Raw genomic sequence first — 21,475 nt, forward strand, 5'->3', positions numbered from 1 at the left:
TTACAGGATGTGATTAGAGTAAACTGTTTATTTGGGGTACATTTAAATGAGACATGTAGAATAAAATGTTTTTAAAGAAATATTACAATTTTAAGCTTAGTTTTGGTTGCTTTTTTTGATGGAAACGTTTGTCACACATGGTGTTTTTAAGGACCATCGTAAAGATGAAAATCCGACAATAATGATGTTTTTTTACTGCATCTGGCTATGATAAACGGTGGAGTTTTTGGCAATTGTTTAAAGAAAACATGCTTTTCTATCCTGCCCGTGGGTTTTTTGGGTTCAGAGGTTTGGAGGCTTATTTAGAATTACTATAAACAGAAAAAAGAGAAATATTAATGATAGATTTAAAACTCAGCCGAACTGCAGTTTTCATTCCTTCTCCATGAAGACTTTTACAAAAAAACATCACTCTGACACAATGTCAGATTGATGTTAAAATGTCCATACCTCACACACAGATTTTCATATTTGAATAATTTTATGGTGAAAGACATGAAAACTATAAACATTTCATCGTGTTTTCCTTTCCTTTAGATTTGTCAGAGGTATGGAACACTAAAAAATCTTAAATCCGTTTCCAGATATTTCCCTGACAAGCGCTTAACTTCAGTGTTCGGTTTTGTGCTGATGTCTAATCATTTTGGATTGAAATGGCACCGGGGCAAAACCCCTGAAAATGAGCTGTCCCTGTTCCCTTTGTTTCTTGAAGAAAACCAAAAAACAAGAGAAGGAATGACGGTAATTTGACTGCAGTGAAAAAAAGCCAGCATGGAGGGAAAGAAAGGCATTTTTTGGGGTGGAAAAGTGGTGACAGCTTCAATGACTGTTGAGCAACAAGAAGAGTGTGACAGGTTCCTGGCACTTAGAGATACAGGGAGCTATTATTTTTGCCTGAGAGTGGATGAACTGTGGCTTTTCTTTATTTGAGAGGTTGAGCAGTGTAGGAATCTGTTGGGAGGTGGAGGGCTGCTGGCCCTTCAACCTCTCCCTCTGTTCTGACCGGGGCTTGGCATGGACCCAGCGGACAGATGAGGGGGTTGGAGAGTCAGGCCGGAGGTATGCCTGTAGGAGTGGGAGAATTACCCCGTGGATTTAAGCTCAGTCATGGTGAGATGTGGCCACAGTCCAGGATTCATTAGAAAGAACACCACCCTCCTGCTGAGACATACACGCCGGCCAACTACAGCGCTTCTGACTATGTGGCAATAATGGACAATATATGTTTTCTCACACTCCCAGGCTGAGCTGCTGTGATGCAAACCGAAGGAGTATCCCTGATGTCCACCAGAAACACTGTAAAAAACCAGTAGCTCACAATAATAACTGTCTCCTCTTCTTTACAGGCCTGATCTGGAACCAGTAGAACCTACTTGCAGAAACAGGAACTCCATGATAGCCTTGGGCCACCAGAGCAAACTGGACTTCCCTTGGCTACAATAAACATTCACGAAGTGCAGACTGTGAGTACCGTACTTAAAGGTCTAGCATCAGATCTGGGAGAATAACCAGCATGCATAATCAACCAATGCTCAAGTAATTTATTTCTATTTCTTCAAAAGCTGTTGAACTGGGAAAACAGGAGGATATGGTCCAGGTGAAACAAAGACTATAGAAGCTAAGAGACGTAACTCTGGTGCTTTTTTGTAAACCACCACTACATGGTGCTGCTGGAGCACTGCTGCCATTCTGGACTGAAAACCCAATGAGTCTCTGTTGTTGTTGAATCTGTAAATCACAGGATGATGTCTTCTGGTAAGTCAACTTCCCAGTACAAACACTAAAAAAGCCCTCATTTACATTTTCATGTTCTAAAAGTTCCAGAGTTATCTTCCTCGGCATAATGAGTGTTTATGTGAAACTCTAACTGTATATTGCAGTGTACATGAAAGGTATAGGTGATATCATGAATAAGACCATGGTCTACTATATGTGTAAAATAACCTACACTGTGACATAATTGAATGAATTATACATGCTCTGGTGATATTCCTTACACTTCTATAGGTTTACATTAGGATGCTGCAAAATATGTAGCAATCCAACTAATGTGAAACATTTCATAACTGTCATATAATGTTTTAGACAAATGACTGATTTATGTATGATGTTGCATAACCAGAGTGCATGCAGAGATGATGTCTATGGAGAACGCTTTAAAATACACTTAGGAGAATTGAACCCTTCAATATATCTGATTGGAAGAAAAGGTCTTTTAACCAAGGAAATAACTTGTAAATCATATTTTCTCCACATAGTGTTTACTCACTGGAATGTCACAAATATAAAACTGTGTGAAACACCAGCAGCTGACCTGAACTGTCGTAGTTTTGACTTTCAGTAGTATTATTAAGGTGCCTTCAGACTGGACTGTTTTAGCAGTCCGTGTTTCTTTGCCAGTGTACAGACATTAGCTGTTGCTAGCTAGCAATGTACAAATCGATTGTTCTCAAAGCCTATCATGAACTGTGGTTGTTCCAGCTGTACTCCTTCTGACTGCTTTTGCCTTTGTGTCTGAATGGTCAATAACTGAAGTCAGGATCATTCAGGATAAGCTCAAAGTTAAAACATTTCAGTTCACGCAATCAAATCTTTCCCTCAATTCTTGCCGCGCCGAGGAAATTTGTAACCTTTGGCATGTACTTGTGTTTTTGCATTGACTTGATATGCAGTCAAGCTACCTCAAAAATGTGCCTTAGATTCAGTCTGAACATGCCTTTAAAACCAAACCATTTTGTATATGTAGTTGGCGATGAAGACAGTACATCTATACATACATCTTTGGTAAACAGAGCAAAAGACACTTACTATTTTTGCTATGAAAAAAACTCTTGGAAGATTGCAATATCACTATATCACACCTTCATCCTTGCCTAGGACAACAGATGGAGAACAAAATACAAAGAAATAAAAAAACAATGATTTTTTTGCTCTACAGAGTAACCTGAGAAAATATCTTTTGATGGCAAACTTAGTCAAGTAACAAATACGTAGCAGCTGGTTTGTTGATTAGAAGAAAGAGCTTCAAACACCGTGGCAGAGCATTCCAACTCCAACATTATATGTGGTAATGCTTCAGCAATATTGTTTGGTTATGATGATATGAGGGATCCTTTATTAGTGCATGCTATTGTACTCTAAAAAGGAAAAACAGTCTTTACTGTAAACTGTAATAAGTAAAAGAGGGGATACAAGTTGAATTTTGTAAGACATGTTTTTTATAAATTATATCTGATGTTTATCTGCATGACATCAGACAACTGTATATGTATTGTATGTTGCAGTATGCATATTGCATTCATATTTAAATGTATTTTTCATTTAAAATTAAATCAAAAGAATTTACTCATGTGTGATATGATTTTGTTTACAGAATTGATTTTATTCATGAGGCATGTGGAGCGATAATATAATAAGTTTAAAAAGTTTAGCATGGAATTGAAACATCTGGAAAGATACAAAGAAAAGAGCGGCTGACCGAAATAAAGGATCAATAGCCAAGGTCCTACAGGCCATACAATAATGCTGTCACAAACGCATTGAAGGCAGTGAGTTCAATAATGTTCCTTAAGATAATTGACCATAGAGTAACCACACAGTCTCTGTCAAACCTCAGCTTTCCAATCAGCCAGATGTATTCATCGAATGAAGAGGCTGGTGTTGTCTTTAGATATACAGGTGTAACACCTGTCTCATGTAGCTATATAGTATGTGAAACAGCTGGGTGTAGTAGTACTATGGGCGGGGCAGTTTTAACAAAGACAAAACAAAGATTGACATAATACTACTACACAAGTTAGGTTGTTAGGGAGAACACACATGCTAAATCATGTACATATCAAACAAACTATGCTCATTTGCATGAACTGCAACCTTTGAACTGTAAAGATTATGAGTCTTTTATTGATATAACTTGTATGCACCCATATCCATTTTTACCCATACTTATACACTTAACTTGGTTTTAGAAAACTACTTACATCCTGATGTCTAAATGAATTTGTAGCCAGGTGTGGCGGCTGCAAACTAGCCAAATCATCATTATGAAGACACTTGCTATAATATTGAGTTGTGTTAACTTTCGTGTCAGTGTGTTGCAGCCGACCATCCTGGCAAAAGACTGAACAGCTACGTCACACCTCTCTAAGTAGAGCAGCCTGGATAATTGGTCTGTGCCATTCTGCAGATGCAAGAGGGGTGTTGTCAGGAACCTTTGCATCTGCGCCACAGCGGAGGAGTGTCTTCACACCCCTGTGATTGACTATGGACTGGGCAGCCTTGTATATATTCTGCAGTTAGGAAATGGTGAAGTGTCCCTTGATCAGAAGAGCACTCACTATGTTGTTTAACCTGAGTCCTGTTTAAATATGTTAAGTTTATACAGTTCTTCTAGTTTGGCAGTTTTGCTTGATTTTGTCACCCATCCTTATTATTGTACATATTTTGGGTGAATAAAATCCCTATTTTTCCCACTTTACCTGCTCTCCCAGCTTTATGCGTACCCTGGTCCCTCACACAGGCAATACTGTGTATCAAATCAATAAAAGACTATTTGCTTCAGGATCAATAGAGAACAAATAACTGTGTTGTAGTGCAGGGAGCAGCAGAGACAGGGAGGACACAAATGAAGACTCCGATAAGCAGATAGAAATAAAATGCTACAAGCAAAAACCTAACAACATCAGAGTCTAAAAAGTGGGCAGGAACAGCAGGCAGGTTACAGGTGAACACAACTCCATGTGACAACAAAGACAAAGTGAGAAAAGACAATGGGAGCACAACGACAATAAATACACAAGGAGAGGAGGGCGATAACAAGGGACAGGTGAAACTTTTGGGCAGACAATCACACAGGCGGGAAATCAAACAAAGGCAGGAAGTAGTACAAGACAAGACACAAGAGGAGAGGACTTTCAAACTAAAACAAGAATAAAACTATAACAAAAACCAGAGGACCGTGACCAACTGTGACCAAAAATGAAACCTGATATTTGTCAAGGTTTCACTTCCAGGGCCCCACAGTTGTGCCTGCTACCTTTATAATTCACTGACTCACCTGAATGGAACAGAGACAATATTGGTTATACTTGTGCTTCTTCTGACAATTCATACATAATAGTGTAGAAGTCCGTTTTCGTGACTCAGTTCTGATAGCCTTATGAATACCAAGTGTTACATGAATGCTGATCATGTTGTTAAATTGCTGCTTACAGAAATGATCATCAGTCTTGACTGGCCTCAAGTGGTCACAGCGAGTAAGCACAACCAAAGAAACACTGCTGACAGACATTGATCTACTTGAGGAAATTGCTGCTGGAGGTTGGAGCTGTCCTACTGTAACTTACTCTATTATTGCCTTTTTTGTTTGATTGTATTCTTGTTTATATATAATATTTGAATATGTGTTAATACATATGTTGTGTGTGTGCAGCATGGAGGGGACTACAACTGCATTTCACTGTGCTATCTCCTGTATTGCACAATGACAATAAAGCTGAACACTTGAACCTTTAAAACAATGAGCTAATTGTTTTTTAGAATCCACCTCCACAGAAATTGAAAAGCAAATGTGAGTGAGTTGCATTGAAATGTGTTCACCAACTGGGTTATTACACCCACCACAGCACATAACATGGTGAGCAGGCAAAAGGCAAAAAGTGCATTGTGTTACAAGCATTGATTTGCTATAACAGTCACCATGCCTACCATATTAGCTGAGACATGCTAAGCAGTGATACGTCAAGTTAATATTGAACGTGAAAGTATATACTTGAGCTTGTGAACAGTTTGACAAAATTCATGGTCCACCTTGTGTTACATTTCAGCAGTGTGTTGGCCCCTAAAGCAGACTCAGACGCACCAGTGAAATGAAAGGGAATTTACTGCAAAAAGGGGAAGGAGAGGGAAATGAGGATGGTTGTGGGGAATGGCGGAGAGCGAAGCTGAAGGGAAGGGAATCCCGGATGAGGGAATCATCCAGGATGAGCTAGCCAGAGACTCTGCTCCACTGTGCCATATCCCTTCCAGTCGACCAGGTATTGGAACCCACGGCCCCGGCAGCATACGTCCGGCAACCACCGAACCGTAAAGGCTGGATGGTCATCGATGATCCAGACGGGAGGGGGGGATCGGCTGGAGGGCGCAGAGAGCTAACAGAACAGGGCTTTATCTGGGACACGTAAGGTGGGGTGGATCTTCATGGCGTCGGGTAACTTCCATTTGACAATAGATGTGTTGATGATGCTCAGAATCTCGTACGGCCCAATAAAACGAGGGGAGAGTTTGTTGCACACAGATTTCAAAGGAACATCTTTCGAGGACAGCTGATCTGTTTGGTAATTAAGAGAAGGGGTCCGGTGGCGATCGGTGAAAGTCCAGTTGCATTTCGCGGACCGAGGCAGAGCTGAGCGGGCATCCTTCCAGTTCGTAATATAGTTCAATCAAAATCCTATCGTAACAACAATGGGTGTTCTCAGGAAATGAATAGATATAATAGATAGGAAATATAATAGTTAGGACATTTTAGGGAGGCTTCAGCTCCCCTAAAATAGGCCTAACGACGCCCCTGTGCTTAACCATGGGATTTGTTAATAAAAGTTGCAAAACAAAGATGGACGTGTTTTTGGACAGTTCATTTTAAGTTACTGTTAGGCATATGGAGTTGAAGGCATTTTTAGTAATCATCCATTACTTAATTATTAACTCAAGTTCTAATAAATGATTAGCTGTTAACTCCATCATTCAATCTCTTGTCCAGAGCTCGTAATGTTTCATTGAGTTAAGCTGTCACACGAGATGTCATGATGACGTCATACGTCGTCCACTCAGGATGCACTAGAAGAGATGTTAAATGCTACTCTTAGTACCCATTGGCCAAGTGTCATAGTCACGGCCGTAACTCTGTGTGTTCCCTATTCCCCGATGAGTCCTCTATGAGGCTCCGTCTGTCACAGACACCATCCTTCCCCCGTCCTGTGTAGTGGCCGCAGTGACATGGAAAATTGAGTCGCTGGTGTGGCATTCTTAATGTTTCACCTCCATGATGTTAAGAGACTTGAGAGACACACGGAAAAGTGGACAAAAAAGAATGATCCAAGGTGCAGCAGCAAGAGACTACATACAGTATATGTTATGTGTTGCATATATGTTTTATATTAGTAATTTATCAAATAAAACGTTTAACATAATAAATCACATAACTGTACAGATCACAAGCAGAGAGTGATTATGTTTGAATGTTGACTAAAGTCAATGAACACACATTATTAAAAGCTACTGTAGACTGAATGTCTGCCTGTCACTCGCACTGTGTCCCAAAGAAAGATGAAATCTTTAAAGTATTATACTACTTTGTGTTGATGCTAGTCACTACTGTTGCCAGGAGGATGGAGTTACATCTGCAGGATGGCCACACATTTAAAGACAAGGAGTGTAAAGACATGTGATACATATGGCAGGAAAGATCAGGATTGTCTTTTTGAGTGCTCAAACAAAAACACACCACACACATTTTATGCAACATCAGTGTAGTAGACAAGAAGCGTACTACACTACCAGAGAAAGCAGTTGTATACTGTCTTATTTTGAACTGAAACTGATTCAACTGATCAGTCCGCTCTCACCAAATGGCTTATGAATGACACATCAATTAATTTTGTGTGCAGTAAGTGCGCCTTTCTGGCTTTTTTTGTCATTTGTACACAATGTAATCAGGGCTGACTGCAGTGTAAATGCATCAGCGTAACTGTGATACGCTCTCAACAAGTGAAGATGTGATCGAGGCTGTTTATAGTGGGCAGGTCAATGGGTCAAACAAAAACAGGACTAGTAACCAGGACACTGGGGTTTGAGACCAAAGTCCCAAAGTGTTGGTGTTTTTTTAAAATTATGACGGATTTTACGTAGTTTTACTTAGTTGACGTAGTTCACAATGATTTTCCTAAACCTATCTAAATGGTTCTGTTGACTAAACTTAACTGGAGCGTCATAGTTTGAAGAGTACAGTCCACTCACCAAGCTGACATATCTGACAAGTTGGGAGTGAGAATGTGTTGTTTGGTCACACTTTGTGTAACAGCCCTTATAATTGAACTATGCTTGATCAATCTAGATCTATCCAAAATACCCTGTTGTTACTCCACACAGTATCGCTTTCTTCCACTACACGTTCATTAAAGTACAAGTAAGAACTTGTAAATATTTTGTTAGTACTTGATTGACACAATGGAATTTTACTGTAAATGTGTGCTACCAGTTACCAGCGCTATATATGTGTACTCATACTCATCCTTTTTTTAAAACTTTTCATACAATATGACTTTACCAGTCCTATTATGCTGCAGTGATCTGAACTCCTGTCACACCCCAAGTTAATCTGGAATTCTTTATTTTATTGGCACTTAAATCCATCAACGAAATGACACAGTAAATGCACAAAGTGTTACTTAAGTTAGTTCAAGCAGGAAGATCATTTTAATTGTGATATGTCATCCCTCTGGGGCGCCACATTCTATAATCCAAATATTTCAGAGGAATTTGATTAGTGATTTATTGGCTTTCCTGTCATCCAATCTGCATTTATTTAAACCAGTAAGAATGCCCTATGGGTGGCAAGCGGAAGATTCCCAACTTGATGTAATTTATATCTATTCATACTTTCGATTTTTGTAGCTTGATCTATGATATGACTGTAATACATTTTCCCTTCACCTTACAGCGATACAGTATTGTGTGGTCACATTTAGGACTATTCTTAACCAATATAGGACAACCAATACTTGGAAACATACAAAAAAGTGGTGAAAGCTTGACGAAGAAACCAGCATGGCCCATTATTAGTATTTGGGGAAGAAAAAAGGTCATTGAGAGGGAGCTGGAGTTAGAGGTTGTAACCTAAAGGTTGACCAGAAGATTTATCAGTGATACAACTCACAGCCAAACAGTGCAAGAATACATTAGAAATATGAAACAATATTACAAAAATAAGTGATCACGATATGCACAGCAGAGCAAAACGGAAAAATATGATTGGGTTCAATGTGCTTGACTTGTGCCATTAACTGCCGACCAAAAAGAAGTGACATATTTGGTGCCACCATAGCCTTTTCATGGCATAAATCTGAAACGCATTCGTCTGTAAAATACTGTGAAAACTGGAGGAAGTACTTCCTCGCTCAGGAGATGAGACGCCTGTTAAAACCTGTAGTTTAGCAGGAACTTATCTGTCACAAAGTCATTTCATGTTGCTCAGGGCTGAGGTGAGGGAATGGGCTTCAACTAAATTCTCTGGAAAACATTGTACTTGCTAACCCTCATGAGCCAGGTCCACTGCTGGTGCTTCGATTCTATAGAATCGGAGTCTTCAGAAGTCTTTATCCCAGCCAGACAGCTCATCAGGAGGCTCCTCTGTGTCTGGAGGAAACATGTCAAAGTGACTGTGATCCATTGGCCCCTTCAGCTGCAGAAACAAGGCAAATCATAATGAAATCATCACATTTTTTCAGCATGGGATCATGCACAACTTTCTTACTGGCAGTCAGAGCTGAGTTCCCTCTTTTCAGTGAGTGCACGTCATGTTAATGTGGCAACCTCAATTTCAACCAAAGTTCATAATATTTAGAATTTGGCAAACAAATAACCAAGTAACTAATTAAAAATGATGATAAATGATTTTAAAATAAAAGGAGTGTATGAAAATAAATATGTTTTCTATACTGGAGTGGAGACGGATTAAACTCGTGTATATCTACCACTCTACAGTTTATTTATTTTCTGATTTGTCCCTTATGTTGAAAATCTGTGTCAATTGCATGTATGAACAACAAGATATTCCTAACAAACTTTTTCATTTATCTGAACTTATTTATGATCTGTTCCCCTATATAGTTACATTTCCGGGTATTTTTTTTGTGGTTAGCACCCGAAGCGATCTCCGACTCATTCGGAGGAGAGTTGAGTGGTCCAGTGTAAAACACTGACAGGGAACAATTTACTGCACAATCAATACTTTTACTTTAACTACATCTAGCTGATTTCATACTTTAACTTAAGTAAAGTTTTGAATGCATTACTTGCAAAGTATTTTTACTGCAGTAAAGGATCTGAATTCTTCTACCAATGCTTAAAAGATAGAATCTCTGATCTGATTCATCAACAGCTAGACCAGCTGATGCAAACAAAGACCTGGCTGACCTGAATAAGGGGATATTCACACCCTTCACCTCACATATACACATAGATTTGGACAGGTTTGTCTAATTAGAATCATCACATTCATCCATCCCTCTCAAGGTTTCTATTACATTTTGTCACAAACAGTGTCATAATCAGCATGCCCGTATTCTCCATAACAGAGATAATAATAAAGGTGATCACATTTTTCTATTGAAGTGAAATGTTTCTACAGATTTGTTGTGGGACTTGTTGCAAACACATGTGCAAGGTCCTAGTTTCACCTCTCTCCTCAATGGAGATAGCAGCTTGTGACGCCTCAAACCTTCCCAGTTGAAGCCCTGGAACCACCTATAAAACAAACGAAACAAAGAAAACCTCAAAGTTGAACTTCATTTGAAATTACAACTCCCATTTTGCCCTGTGTGCACAGCCCTTATGTAGGCAATTGGCAAACTACGGCGACAGTGACCGTGTTGACCATCATGCAGGCGTTGGCATTCATGGTGGCTGACCATTCAATGGTGCCTCTGGGGTTGCTGCACATGTGACGCCTGCAGATATGGTTTGCCAGCCTTAGCTTGGTTGCCAAGAAGCAGAAACGGCGCTTGGTTACCTTTTGTAGAGAACAACACCAATTGAAGGGAACGTTGCTGGGACGAGTGACCTTGTACGTCACAGTGTTCACAGATGCAAAATTGACAGGTTGGGGAGGGACTTGACACATTAACTTCCTCCAATTACAGGCAGTGCTCTTTGTCCTCCAGGACTTCAAATCCCTGATACGTGGGAAGCATGGTGGTGGTGGTGAGGACCTACAACCTACAACCACACAATGGTGGCCTATGTCAACACGCAGTGGAGATCGGTCCACTGCCCTGTTGAGTATGGCAGAGAGCCTGTAGTTGTGTGCCTCAGAGCACCTGTTTGTCAACAGACGCAACACATACTGCTCACAATGGTTCTCCCTGGCGAAGCAGGACAACCCGTGGGGACTTGCCTACGTGCCCAAGAAAGCTGCTTTACGCCTTTCAACAATTTGCCTCGTCCATCTCATACTGTAGAGAGTGAGACAGGAGCAATCATTCTGATAGCTCCAGGTTGCCACTTGGTGCCGTGGTATGCAGAAATGACTCAGATGATGGCAGCCCAACCCTGGGGGTTCTGTCTCAGGAGGCAGGTGCGATAGGTGCGCTGCCCACTCTAGGCCATCCTAACCAGGCATGGCTACTGAGAGGGACAGGCTGAGAAGGGCTGGTTTGTCTGTACAGATTGTGTAGATCATCCAGGCGGCAATGGTGGAATCCCTTGCCTCTTACAAGGCAAAGTGGTCAAATGGTCAAGTGGTCAATGCAAAGTTGTGGCAATGCCTGGTGATGAGATTGGTACTCAAGGTCTTGGTGAAGAGTCCCTTTGAGCCTCTGGAGCACTGCTTTCTGAAGGTGTTGTCATTCAAGACAGCTCTGCTATTTGCATTGATCTTAGCTAAGAGAGTGTGTTAACTACCCGCCTTGTTGGTGCACCCCAGTTGCTTGCTGCTCCATGGTGACCGTAGCGGGGTTACCCTCAGCCCAAATCCCTCCTTTGTTCCCAAAAACTTAAGAAGTTCTTTCAGGTTGAGGGTTTTACAGCGGGATGCTTTTGTCTTCCTCCCCATGTGAAGGTCAAAGAGGCAAAGTTTGTGCCTTGGCATGTTATGTTGAATGCACGATCCCCATCAGAGAACAGCTGTTTATGATCAGGCAGGCGGATGAGTGTTGAGGACATATGAACAGTGGCGGCGTGGTCTTCTCCTCCCCCCACCTACATCAGGGCTATTCAATTAAAATTCAGTGAGGTCCAGTTAGAGAGAATTTCCACATGCAAAGGTCCGGAACATCATAATAATGTGTAAACTGCGCTATGATTTAGTCCCATATATATTGACGTAGCCAACAGTTGTATTAACGTCTGTATGTAGTCAACAACTGACAATATCTCAACAATATGTATTGTCAGATTTCAAATTGAACTGGATTAATTATGAATAATACATTCTCTAATAATAAATAAATGTTCTTTCGTTTCAAGTAAAATAAGGGCTGCATTTAGTAAGAAAATACATAACGGAAAGCTTTTGAAAAATGTGACTCTTAAAATAAAGTACTTAATTTTAGAAAAATGAATTTAACTGAAATGTCCTGCAGCTTTAAATTTAGTTCATTCAGGTGGGAAGTTATATCTGTGGTTATTGGAACCACAGGTTTCAGCTCTATTCTCTCTGTTAACATCATCGTTGGACAGTGAATTCATGTGTTAGGATTCTGATCATATTGGACTCTTTGGTTTATTATCTGTGACTTCATTTCAGATGTGAGTGGGTACGTTTGCTCAAAAGATCTGTGCTTTGTCTCGTAGTGGCGCTTGATATTGCCGCTTTTAATACTTTCCACGGCCTCTGAACATTTGAAGTGTCCATGTGAGTTCTTGGTTAAAGGCTCTGGTTAAGCTGTCCACTCTTCTCTTTCTGGGGAACGCCATGTAAAATAACTTCTGAGTCACGTCCTTTTCTGACTGTTGGGTCTCTCTCCCCGTCTCTCCAAGGTGTGTGAATATCGCACTCCAGTCGAGGGCGATTCTAATCGGAATACACATATCTGATTGCCCGAGTAGCATCATGTGAGATGATTTACAATGTATATAATTGGTTGGTGTGCTTCCTGAACTGCTGAACGAGTGCCTTAAAGGCTAGAAAGGCTGCGTTGGTTAAAATAGAAGCACATCGTGAAAAAAATCGGTTATAGGTCCAGACTCGGACTCTGCCTATTAGTGACACCTGTCCTACATGTTCCCGTTCTCCTTGATCAGGGGTCGGCAACCTGCGGCTCCGGAGCCGCATGCGGCTCTTCAGCCCCTTTGTTGCAGCTTCCTGAGTCTACATCCACAATAATACGATCTCCGTCCACACGGTGTTTCAACATCGTTTTCGAGATGATCTCCGTCCAGACTAAAATGCCTAAAAACGAATATCACGTGACTACGTAGACTGGGCATGCGGGTGGGTGCCGATTCAAACAGGAAGTAGATTGGTTGCTCAAAGCCGCTAACCATGGGTGCATCCCAAGTTTCTTAATTGCATCCCCGTTTCCCTCACTTGCGTCTTTTCCTTGGGTCTTAGTCCCTCCCACCAAGGATGCATGGAGAGACGCAAGGAAACCATGCGAGGAGAGGAAACGAGGAAATATGTTTTAAGAGATATGAGACTCCCTTTCCTCGGAAGCGTCACGTGAAGTGACGTCTGTTTCTGATGACGGCGGCTCTGATCACAGCTGGATCAGCTGTCAGTCGGCTTGAACAGCTGGAGAGACTTTTGAGAAGTTTTGTGTCTGTTCACATGATCACTGTACTTAATAACAGTAACTAATAACTAATAAAGACACACAGTAATCATCACTATACTCAATAATAGTAACTTATCATGCTAATAACTAATAAAGACAATAATCATCACTGTCAGCGTAGAGGTGTGTTGTCTCTGTAGCCTGTTACCTCTTTAACAAACTGTGTTCTGTTTAGAAGTGCAGGACCGATTTCTACCGACGGAATGCGTTCGTCTTATTTATGAATTATTTGCGCCTGTACGTTTTGAAATTCTGTTTGTGAAGTCATTATTAATTAACCCAGAATATGATTATGGTTTCTCTTGAACACTGGAATTAATTTATTAGGCTCCATGTTTCAGAATAAACTTAAATGATAAAACTCATCAAACCCGACATGATCAGCCTCACGTGACTGAATGAAATGATGATAAATGATGTAAAGTGTTTCATCTCTCCAGCTCCCTCTAACTTTAATTGTTTCCATAATAAAAGTTATTGAGGGAAATATCAGATCATGAAAAGACAAATCTTTCTAATAAATGAAGAAAGTTGTTTGTGGTCCTTTTGTTGTTCAGACTACAATGAACATTTATTTAAACCAGATGGTGAATCAGAAAACTAATCAAATATAAAACTAGAGTTTAATCTGTGATCTGTCTTCACTCTGGTATGAAACTCCAGTGATATTTAGAAAAATCTGATCCGTCTGATCAGCTACAGCGTCCAATCACATAACTGATCAACAATGAGGGGGCGTGTCGGCCGTTAAAACACTTCCTGGAAGGCTGCTCTCATGTTTCCTCGCTCATGGCACCTCGGAGAACTCTCCTCTCTCCTCCTAAATAAGAGCTTTGGGACAGCCGTCAATATGGCGGAGCAGAACAACTTCCGGTTCAAGCAAGGAGCGAGGAAATGACAAATAAGAGACTTGGGATGCACCCCGTGACTTCAGACGGCCGCTCCGTTGGTCTGATAACGCCGCTGGCCTCTCACTAGTCGCTCCAATAACAGCTGCTTCCTCCGCAGAAATGCAGACTTTAACTGAACAGCTGCTAGTAAAGACAACAAGTTCACAACTGTAATCAGTTGTCCATGTTGAATTAACCTGGTAGTCGATCGGTAATCAAGACTGTTATTGTTTGTGATCTTCCGGGAAAAGGTCACGTGATAGGGGCGTGACCAATCAAGTAGTGAACGTGGGCGTCTACGTCATGGTTTCTAAATGTATGCGTTTACGAGCGTCCACATGAAGAGGTAACCACGGAGTTTTCAAACGTATCCGTTTTCGGTGCTTTGAAAACTCCGGCGTAGTGTGGACGCTCAGTGTAAACGTAGCAAAACATGTGTTTTCAAATGTGAACGTAGTAGTGTGGATATGGCCTCAGGCTTTGACAAAAAATAACATGGAAATAAATAACTGTTATTTTTATTATATTTTTTGCACAGTGGACACTCTTTCAAAGGGAACACCTCTTATCTTGGAGTTTGAGGAGATACTGTGTCACTGAAAATATAAAATGTTTTAATAGTTTGTCAACTAAATTGACGTCGCTGTGAGGCGCCTTTCCCTGCAGGTGGCTGATCATGATTTTCAGACCCACGTCCTCTGTAAACTATCAATGGATAAATCCAAAAAAAAGAAAAGTCACAGAGGAAAATAGAGAGTTTAATTCTGCGTGGACATATTCATTTGCTTTCACTGCCAACAATGCTGGCTTACCTGTATGCTTGATATGTGGCGAGAACTTTGCAAATACACTTCCTGAACAAGCACACAGCATTTGCTGATAAGTATCACGCTGTAGATGAGTGAAAAAGAGCAATTTCTCAACTGCTGCAGCAAACTGAGCAAGTTTTTTTCTCCTCTTCATAAGAGTTTGATATTGTTATTACAGGTAAAATAGCAATAAAATGTCAAGAATTGTCTTTATTCTTGTTCTATATTTTCATACATACAACAAACCATAGTTTTTATATATATAATATAACTATATAAAACTTTATAAGCTGTGATATCAAATAGCTTTTGCGGCTCCAGACAAATTTTATTTGGTAGAAAATAGGGCAAAATGGCTCTTTGGATAGTAAAGGTTGCCGACCCCTGTCCTTGATGAACCGTGTAATATGTTGTGCAGTTCAGTTACAGTCTACTTAGGTGGGCTAGGCCCCCCTTCTTCTCTTACTTCTCTGCTGTGGCGACCGAAGCTATAAAGAAGTAGTTGGGCTGTGGTGACTAACCTTGAGCTGGTCAGAATCAGTGTGGTTGGGTCGATGTTATGTTGCGGCAGGTGTTGTTACAGTTAACATTACAGTTTAGGATTACATCAAAAGGAAATTGTCAGCAGTCGTGTGGTTGATTTTCATAAGCATGTATCTAAAAAAGTCCAAAAGGAATGAAGAATGATATAATTTGGGAAGTAAACTTACTTGTGTTTCTTGATTTCAATGATGCCATTCTTTTTGTTCCCCAGCCTCTCTACTGGGTTTAGCCTAGGAGTGAAAGACATTTTTAGTTGTTTAATTTCAGGATTAATAACCTGTAAATGTTTAAAAAGAAACAGCCAGGAAATTTAACACACTTACATGATTAAATTAGTCTAACACCTGGCTTAATAAACCCAGCCGCAGCAGCATCCAAACACAATGAGATGCTAGCGCATTTGTGACAAATGTATGTCAATAATACGACCCACATCGGTGTGACTGCAACATAATCATTCAGTAACTATCAAGATGATACTGCCTGGTCTGCTCCAAGGCTATTGAATGAAGGCTAGGACACTGTCTTGAACTATGTGGCATTACTCATGCGCAGTTGTTAGAAAAATTCACTCGAGCCGATGTAAAAATCATTAATCACAGGACATTTATTCTTGCAAGAAGGAAACAGAGTTGATTCGCATACAGAATATGCCTCAAGGCTGCTCGGAGATCTGTCTCCGAGTCTCTGATATTTATACTGAGTAAACAACATGCAATGTGCTGCACAGGGTAATATACGTCACAAAGGATAACACACACGAATTGCCTTCGTACAACGTATCTGGACACTTTAACAATTCATTCTAGTACAAAGGTCACTTTTATCGAAATCCGGAAGTCATGGTTGCAAATCAGCTCTGCGTAACTAAGTGTTCTTCTTAGCAGACAGCTGATACCTTATAGACAAAACAGCTGCTGAAGACGCCTGGTGTCCCAGAAAGTTCACACAAGGACACGGGCCTTAAACACTTACAGAGGACATGATCTTTTGTTAAATGTATAACATTCCTTAATAATTTAAACGCATACAAATTAGTCATTTAGATTTTTTCCCAACAGCAGTATAACTGGAGTTGAGATAGTAAAGGTTCCAGCAGACAGTGCTAGAAATAAAGGGATTGAGTGCTCTTGATAGAACTTCTTGATTATGCTTGAATGGATATACATTAATATCAGAATCAGCTTTATTAGCCAAGTATGCTTGCGCATACAAGGAATTTGAATCATCTTTCACAATGTATTGTCCACAGGGCCCTCAGTCAAAAAAATCAATCCTCCTCATGCTCCATGATCATGCACCAGCTAGTAAGCCTTCCAGCAAGTGCAGATCAGATTTCACTGTGCATGTGTTGGACCACAATGCTGGGACATCTCCTATTTTGAATATCTCTCTTCTGAATATGTTTAAATGACAGAGCAGTATTATCCTAATATCTGGTCATGCTTTTTGAATCACCGTACTTGCAGAGTCTCCTGATGAGTTCGTCTGGACGCTTCCCTATTCTTTTAGGGAAGTCCACCTTCTCAATGCCATGGAGGACCATGGTGTAGATCTTTATGGGGTCTGAGCCAGCAAAGGGTGGGCTGGAAGAAAAACATGTTTTCAGGTTAGTTGCATTGTAAACATTCAGACTACGCCATTTAAAGGAGGAGTTTACCATTTTTGGGAAATAAGTTTATTTGCATCTTTCTTAGAGTAACATTAGAGGACAAAATAATATCATGTCACATTAATTTTTTGAAACTTTGAACAGAACCAGGCAAGTTGGTTTCAACTACTTCTAGACTTTATGATAAGCTAGCAGGGCTTGGCAGTAAGGGCTGCCAGGTTGCTACCACCAAAAATCGGTAACGAATCTGTGTGCCCTTAACATATTCTACACCATATATTAGGGTCGTTAAGTTTATATTTCCCGGGGTGTAATTCCCCAGGTCCTTACTGCAGAAGTACAGTGGTGTCTTTTGCACTAATCTCATTTCCCATGAAATTCCTTTAGTGGATGAGGTACCTGCACGTCAGAGATATAGGTGCATTCCTCTGTCAGAGTATGACACAGCAAAGACTCGCATCCACCAGCTACTTGAGGCACAGGTTATCAGAGAAAGTAGTAGCCCTTTTGCCTCTCCCATTGTGCTGGTAAAGATACGTAGATGGCAGCCTTCGTCTGTGTGTGGACTATCGGCTCTTGAACAACAAGATCTGCAAGGACGCATTCCCATTGCCCCGTATTGAATAGTCCCTTGACCCTTTGTCAGGGGCCCGCTGGTTCTCGACTCCGGACCTGGCTGCTGGGTACATCAAGTACCAGTCCTAGAAAAGGACAGACAAAATGAAGACTGCATTCTGCACACCCTTTGGGCTGTTCGAGTGGAACCGGATGCCATTTGGGTTGTACAATGCTCCAAGTACCTTCCAGAGATTAATGGAGAGGATCTTTGGAGATCAGCACTGTCAGTCGTTACTGTACTTGGATGATGTTGTTGTTTTCTCTTCCACTGTAGCAAAGCACGTGGAGCGTCTGGATGCCGTACTGGGCTGATTGCAGCAGGAGGACCTCAAAGCTAAGTTGGAAAAGTGCTCCTTCTTCAGACCAGAGGTGAGATACTTGGGCCACATCATATCCAGGGATGGTGTGTCCACAGACCCTGGCAAGATAGATACGGTCTCAAAGTGGCAGCGACCTAACCATCGGTCTGAGTTGCGTTCATTCCTACGATTTGCAAGATACTACCGCCGTTTTGAGGGGTTTGCCAAGCTTGCTGCACCACTGCATCGCCTGGTTGCTGAACTGACTCAAAATCACAGAAATCATCAGGAAAAAGTCTACCCGCTGCATGGACAAAGTGTGAGCAGAGCTTTGAGGGCCTTAAGGGTAGGTTGATGGCTTCTCCAGTCTTAGCCTATGTTAACTTCGCCTTACCGTTCATCTTAGAGGTTGACACCAGCTACAGTGGACTGGGTGCTGTGCTCTCACAATAACAGGATGGTAAGGTTAGACCCATAGCTTATGCGAGCCGTGGTCTTAAGCCTACAGAGCGTAACATGAGCAACTACAGCTCTATGAAATTGGAGTTTCTGGCCCTCAAATGGGCCATGACTGAAAAATTAAGATTACCTCTTGGGACAGAAATGTGTGGTGTATATGGACAATAACCCTCTAAGTCATCTATCCACAGCAAAGCTGGGTGCCACGGAACAGTGTTGGGCTGCACAACTTGCCGCCTTTGATTTCACCATCAAGTATAGCCCTGGTTGCAGTAATAAGAATGCAGATGCCCTTTCCCAGCAGCACCCAGTCAGTGCATTGGATTATGCAGCCTCTGGCATCCAAGTTCCAGCATCGCTCCAGCAGGCTATTGGAACCAATCAGGCTACACAGGCCACCATCTCAGTTTTCCATTGCCACACATTTTACAGGAAGCAGACCCTATCATCAAGGAATTCCTGGGGTTTTGGACCAAAAAGAAGGGCCCTGATGCAGCTGAATGACGCCAGGCCTCCAAGAAAGCTCTTGTGCTGGTCAGACAGTGGGACCAGATAGTGGAACAAGATTGGGTGCTTTATAGCAGAATCTGCCGCCCCAAGGGAGACTAGGTTCTCTAGCTGGTGCTACCCATGTTGCTCAAGAGCCAGGTCCTGTATCAGCTACATCATGAACATGGACATCAAGGCATAGAACGGACAACTGATTTGGTCCATCATTGGTGCTACTGGCCTGGAATGCACCATGACATTAAGCAATGGTGTCTGGAGTGTGAACGTTGTCAGCTAGCTAAAAACACTCAACCTGCGCCTACATGGGCCATTTGTTAGCTTCTCACCCAAATCAAACACTTGCTGTTGATTTTACTATGCTAGAGCCGTCAAAGAATGGGATGGAGAATGTCCTGGTCATGACTGATGTCTTTTCAAAGTACACTCAGGCAGTTCCAACACACGACCAATGGGCCTGAACAGTGGCCACGGTGCTGGTCAATGAGTGGTTCTGCAAGGTCGGCGTGCTTTTGAGGGTGCAACCAAGCACCTCGAGGCTACAGCTGCTCAGCGTAAGAAGCACTATGATCAACGTGTGCGAGATGTCCCCCTGCAAGAAGGTTAGTTGGTCTACCTCCGGGATGTTGGAGTCAGAGGCCGTCATAAGTTTCAAGACATCTGGAGCTTTTCCTTTGTTCTGCATGTTTTGGCTGATATTTGCTTTGATGATTTTCATTGATTCCTTTAATACATATTCGATTCATTTTTATGAAACACGTCTCTGTCCAATAATCGGTAATGAATCTGTGTGCCCTTAACAAATTCTACACCATATATTAGGGTCGTTAAGTTTATATTTCCCGGGGTGTAATTCCCCAGGTGGCATTGTTGGTTCCCTTTCATCCCCCCCCCTCACCCACCCCCCCAAGGCCCCGCTACACCTGCCAGCGTGCAATTTCCTTTTTGAAATCCCAAATCAACCTGTAAATGTGCGCAGCTGGTTGAGCCTCACATCTGTTGGGATCTGACTATATGGCTTCGACATGTGCTGTGGAACAAAGAGAGTCAGGCCTTCCCTTTTGCAAGCAAAGGTTTCATCCTGATTGTAGTTTGAGCACCAAACCCCCCAACTTTGAAGAAATTCACATTAGGGTGTGAGTTTCCTCCCCAAAATGCCATGCTGCTCTCATTGGACGAGAGCAGGGATGCCGAGGCGGGACCTCCGGTAAGACGATCTTGCTCCCCCAAAAACTATGCGTTCCTGAAGTTACCTGAAAGCACCGCTGCAATCTCATTGGACGAGAGCAGGGATACCCCAGGACCCCTGTGGTTCAGCCACTGTTCTACAAAACTACCCTGCAACCCCAACCTCAATGCTTTTTCCCCTTCGACCTCCGTCGAGCTAGGGAGCACACCAACGTTGTTCCCCTTTTTAACCAAAACCTAGGTTTAACAGTTTATATTCGCTGGCCGAATTCACCAAACTGTCTATTTTATCTTTGTTCGTATCCACGAAGCGGACCCTTTTATTCCTGCAGAAGTGAAGAAGCAAGAGTTCTTCAGAAAGAGTGAGAGAACTTCCACTCTCCACTCTCCAAGCGCCTCGTCTGCTCTGGCCATAAGGACGCGAAAATCCCTTACCCAGACGACAGCGATTCTCTCCTACCGAGAGAACACCTCCAGCGGCCCGCAGTCGCGCTGCCTGAGCCCACCGAAGCTCAGAAGAACCCCTCAGAAGAACCCCCCCCTCAATCACCACGATTGCATCGTACCATAAGGCGAAATAGAGTCTAGGCAGAGTTAGAGAGAGGTCATTTGTGTTTATTTTATCTTGTTTGTGTGCTTAAAGTACTGTTCATTTTTATAACGTGGTGTATGCTTAATAATCGCCGACACTAACGGTCGCTGAGATCGTTGGGGTTGTGAAGAAGTTGGTGTATTTCATGCTACCGTGATCTGTGTTGAGCTAGCCGCCTAGTGAGGTCGAAGTTGCTTCTCATCAGTTCAGGAGGTCAGAAACGCCGGCTGAGACAAAGAGTCGCGGTTGTTGCTCCCCTGGCTGAGAGAGCAATCTTCCGTACTCCTGCGCGGCGCAGAGGATCTTAATCTCTTGTTTTATTTAATTTTGTTTTGTTCCTTTCCCTTCTCTTTTACTAATCCACACACACACACACACACACACACACACACACACACACACACACAC

At 41.9% G+C, this 21,475-nt stretch overlaps 2 protein-coding genes across 4 annotated transcripts in view; one reads left to right on the top strand and one right to left on the bottom strand.

Moving 5' to 3' along the window:
• The window catches only part of LOC116397558 (uncharacterized), a 51,600-nt gene extending 46,633 nt beyond the window's left edge, over window positions 1–4,967 (top strand). The window contains exons 7-8 of one of the 2 annotated variants that reach the window (XM_031873078.1): window positions 1,347–1,463; window positions 1,563–4,967. In XM_031873078.1, the coding sequence (XP_031728938.1) occupies window positions 1,347–1,443 (97 nt within the window). In that variant the 3' untranslated portion in view covers window positions 1,444–1,463; window positions 1,563–4,967. Of the gene's footprint in view, window positions 1–1,346 lie in introns of both variants that reach the window. The other variant, XM_031873079.1, reaches the window with a different exon arrangement.
• Window positions 4,968–7,790: 2,823 nt separating this feature from the next.
• Window positions 7,791–21,475, bottom strand: part of prkg2l (protein kinase cGMP-dependent 2, like) — a 35,133-nt gene continuing 21,448 nt past the window's right edge. For both annotated transcript variants that reach the window (XM_031873096.1, XM_031873095.1), the window contains 4 exons: window positions 17,256–17,378; window positions 15,960–16,022; window positions 10,455–10,521; window positions 7,791–9,457 (listed from right to left, as the gene is read on the bottom strand). In XM_031873096.1, the coding sequence (XP_031728956.1) occupies window positions 9,362–9,457; window positions 10,455–10,521; window positions 15,960–16,022; window positions 17,256–17,378 (349 nt within the window). In that variant the 3' untranslated portion in view covers window positions 7,791–9,361. The remainder of the gene's footprint in view (window positions 9,458–10,454; window positions 10,522–15,959; window positions 16,023–17,255; window positions 17,379–21,475) is intronic.

Source organism: Anarrhichthys ocellatus, unplaced genomic scaffold (assembly GCF_004355925.1).
Source record: "Anarrhichthys ocellatus isolate YVR2014 unplaced genomic scaffold, GSC_Weel_1.0 scaffold68, whole genome shotgun sequence".
Lineage (NCBI taxonomy): Eukaryota > Metazoa > Chordata > Actinopteri > Perciformes > Anarhichadidae > Anarrhichthys > Anarrhichthys ocellatus.